This window comes from Montipora capricornis, chromosome 13 (genome assembly GCF_036669925.1).
Source record: "Montipora capricornis isolate CH-2021 chromosome 13, ASM3666992v2, whole genome shotgun sequence".
NCBI classification, from domain to species: Eukaryota; Metazoa; Cnidaria; class Anthozoa; order Scleractinia; family Acroporidae; genus Montipora; species Montipora capricornis.
This window is the reverse complement of record NC_090895.1, coordinates 41,088,635-41,091,134: the sequence shown is the minus strand read 5'-3', so window position 1 is coordinate 41,091,134 and position 2,500 is coordinate 41,088,635. Positions and strand designations below refer to the sequence as shown.

Below are 2,500 nucleotides of genomic sequence, written 5' to 3'. Positions count from 1 at the left end.
ACTTACGTCTTGAAATAGGTAAGACAGTTGACCATTCCAAAAATGGGTCTTCTGTTTAGTCTGTATGGGGGCATTTGCATTAGTGACAAGAATTGATCAGTTCTGTGATTAAAATATGTTTATCTAGAAGATGCATGAATGCATCTAATTATTACCTGATGAAACAGTGTCTTGGATGATATTGTCCACGGGACCAGCACCTGCTTGATCGATTGTCCCAGTCACTACCAGAAAAAAATCAAAAACCCAAACTTAAGTCTTGAAATTGGTAAGACAGTTGACCATTCCAAAAATGAGTCTTCTGTTCTGACTGTATGGGGGCATTTGCATGCTTGGCAAAAATTGAGCAATTTGGTAATTAAAATATATCAATTTAGGAGATGCATGCATGCATCTCATTATTACCTGATGAGGCAGTGTCTTGGATGGTAGTGTCCAAGGGAGCTGCTTCTTCCAGTACTTCTGTCTCAGTCACTACCACAAAAAAAAAACCTAAACTTAAGTCTTGAAATAGTTTAGACAGTTGACCATTAAATGTAAGTCTTAAAATAAACTAAATTAGGAGATGCATCTAATTATTACCTGATGAAGCAATGTCTTGGATGGTAGTGTCCAAGGGACCTGTTTCTTCCTGTCCTTCTGTTCCAGTCAATACCACAAAAAAAAAAAAAGAACAAAGCAAAAACCTAAAATTAAGTCTTGAAATAGATCAGACAGTTGACTGTTCCAAAAATGTGTCTTCTGTTTAGTCTGTCTGTATAATGGGCATTTGCACTGGTTGCCAAAATTGAGCAATTCTGTAAGTAAAAATATAATATTAATTTAGGAGATGCATGAATGGATGTTTTACCTGATGAAGCAGTGTCTTGGATGATAGTGTCCAGGGGACCAGCATCTTCTTGATTGATTGTCCCAGTCACTGCTAAGCAAATCGAAATATAGGCATGGGATGTACTTCAGTTGCATAAATTTACATATTTTAATCAAAGTAAAAGTTAAAGTCTGCAACGAGCCTAGAAGGCCCATCAGACCGGTGTTTAACTCCGGTTTCTGTAGCATGAAGCAACTAGGAGTATTGGATGGGATGCCAGTTCATCGTAGGGTTGCCCCAGCATTAAATCACCTGGTTCCCATTTATACACCTGGGTGGAGAGAGGCACCGTGAGTAAAATGTCCCCGGCCAGGACCTGAACCAGGACATTCCCTTGTAACTTCATTATATTAACAATATATTGAAATATTTCATTTATGCAATGATAGACATATTTGTATGCCTTTTTGAAAGTCAACTTTCTTTACTGCACATGCTCTCTTTTGAAAAAGTAAATATCTCTGTTACAAAAGCAAGGCATGCCAGCAACTTCACCCTCCATTCATGTAGCAAATGTTTGGTACTCAATGGTAAACACTATACAGTTTATATATGTACCATGCTTGTCATGTTTCTTCTCAAATGCTGCCAATGAAACATAGATTTGCTGTGTTAATTTTAAGTCAACTTTAATTGATCAAAGGACAGCAATTTATTCTGTTAAAATAAGTAGATATTATAACAAGAGGTCAGATCACAATACCAGTAATTATTGTGAAATCTGTGACCATCATTTCCATACGGCAAGATAAAAGAGAAATTTAAATAGACTTGTTCCTGTCCATATACATTTCCACCAAATCTGACTTAAGGTCATTGTTTATAACTTTTTGAAATCAAACTTATAACTTTAAGTACTTTGGTTCACATTGGTTCACATTCACATCATTCATGTCATCGCTGACAACACAAGGGGAATATGATGTCAATTGAATTTCAAAGCAGCATGAAACTGGCCCCTTAAACTGGGATTTTTGATTATATATGTTTATCAAGCCTTTCTCTTACAGCAGGCACGTTCATGTACATACCACTGTCAAGCTTTGCCAGTAAATCAGTTGGCAGAAAACGTCTCCTAATGTGGGTGCTATGGTGCTGAGTTGTATCTGCAAATCTTAATTTGACACCATTGCATCCTATGCCCTTTCGTCTTACGAAACTCCTGAGGACATCTCCTTTCATTTGAACATCGCTTACACTTATAAATTGGAGCATTGCTGCCACTTTGAAGCCTAATGCTTCACCACATGCACATTTCCTTGCAACAAATTTATGCTTGAAGAACATGTTAACCTACAAAATGAAATACAAGTGCAATCTTATCCATATGCTTACTCCAAATATGATAAATGTTGCTGTGCAGAGTGATGCACAACAGTTTGTAATATTTTTAAAGATACTTATCAAGTTATTCATTGAAAAAAATGTATTTTACAATTCCTCCAAGGGAAAGTGTGAAATTTATTCTGCAAATGTTATATAAAAGGAACATGCTTGTTTGATGTTTTTCAGATTTGAAGGTTATAATGAATGTTATAATGAATGTTAAAGACTTTATAGTGGCAATGTTTAGCTTCGTTGAAGGTGGGATAGGAAAGGATTCTGGGAGTTTGCATTATTAACATCTCC

The 2,500-nt window shown here is 36.1% G+C and overlaps 1 protein-coding gene across 7 annotated transcripts in view; it reads right to left on the bottom strand.

The window, feature by feature from the left end:
* Window positions 1-2,500, bottom strand: part of LOC138029873 (uncharacterized) — a 6,941-nt gene that overhangs the window by 1,862 nt on the left and 2,579 nt on the right. For all 7 annotated transcript variants that reach the window (XM_068877709.1, XM_068877712.1, XM_068877708.1 and 4 more), the window contains 5 exons: window positions 1,903-2,164; window positions 851-922; window positions 583-639; window positions 406-474; window positions 156-224 (listed from right to left, as the gene is read on the bottom strand). In XM_068877709.1, the coding sequence (XP_068733810.1) occupies window positions 156-224; window positions 406-474; window positions 583-639; window positions 851-922; window positions 1,903-2,164 (529 nt within the window). The remainder of the gene's footprint in view (window positions 1-155; window positions 225-405; window positions 475-582; window positions 640-850; window positions 923-1,902; window positions 2,165-2,500) is intronic.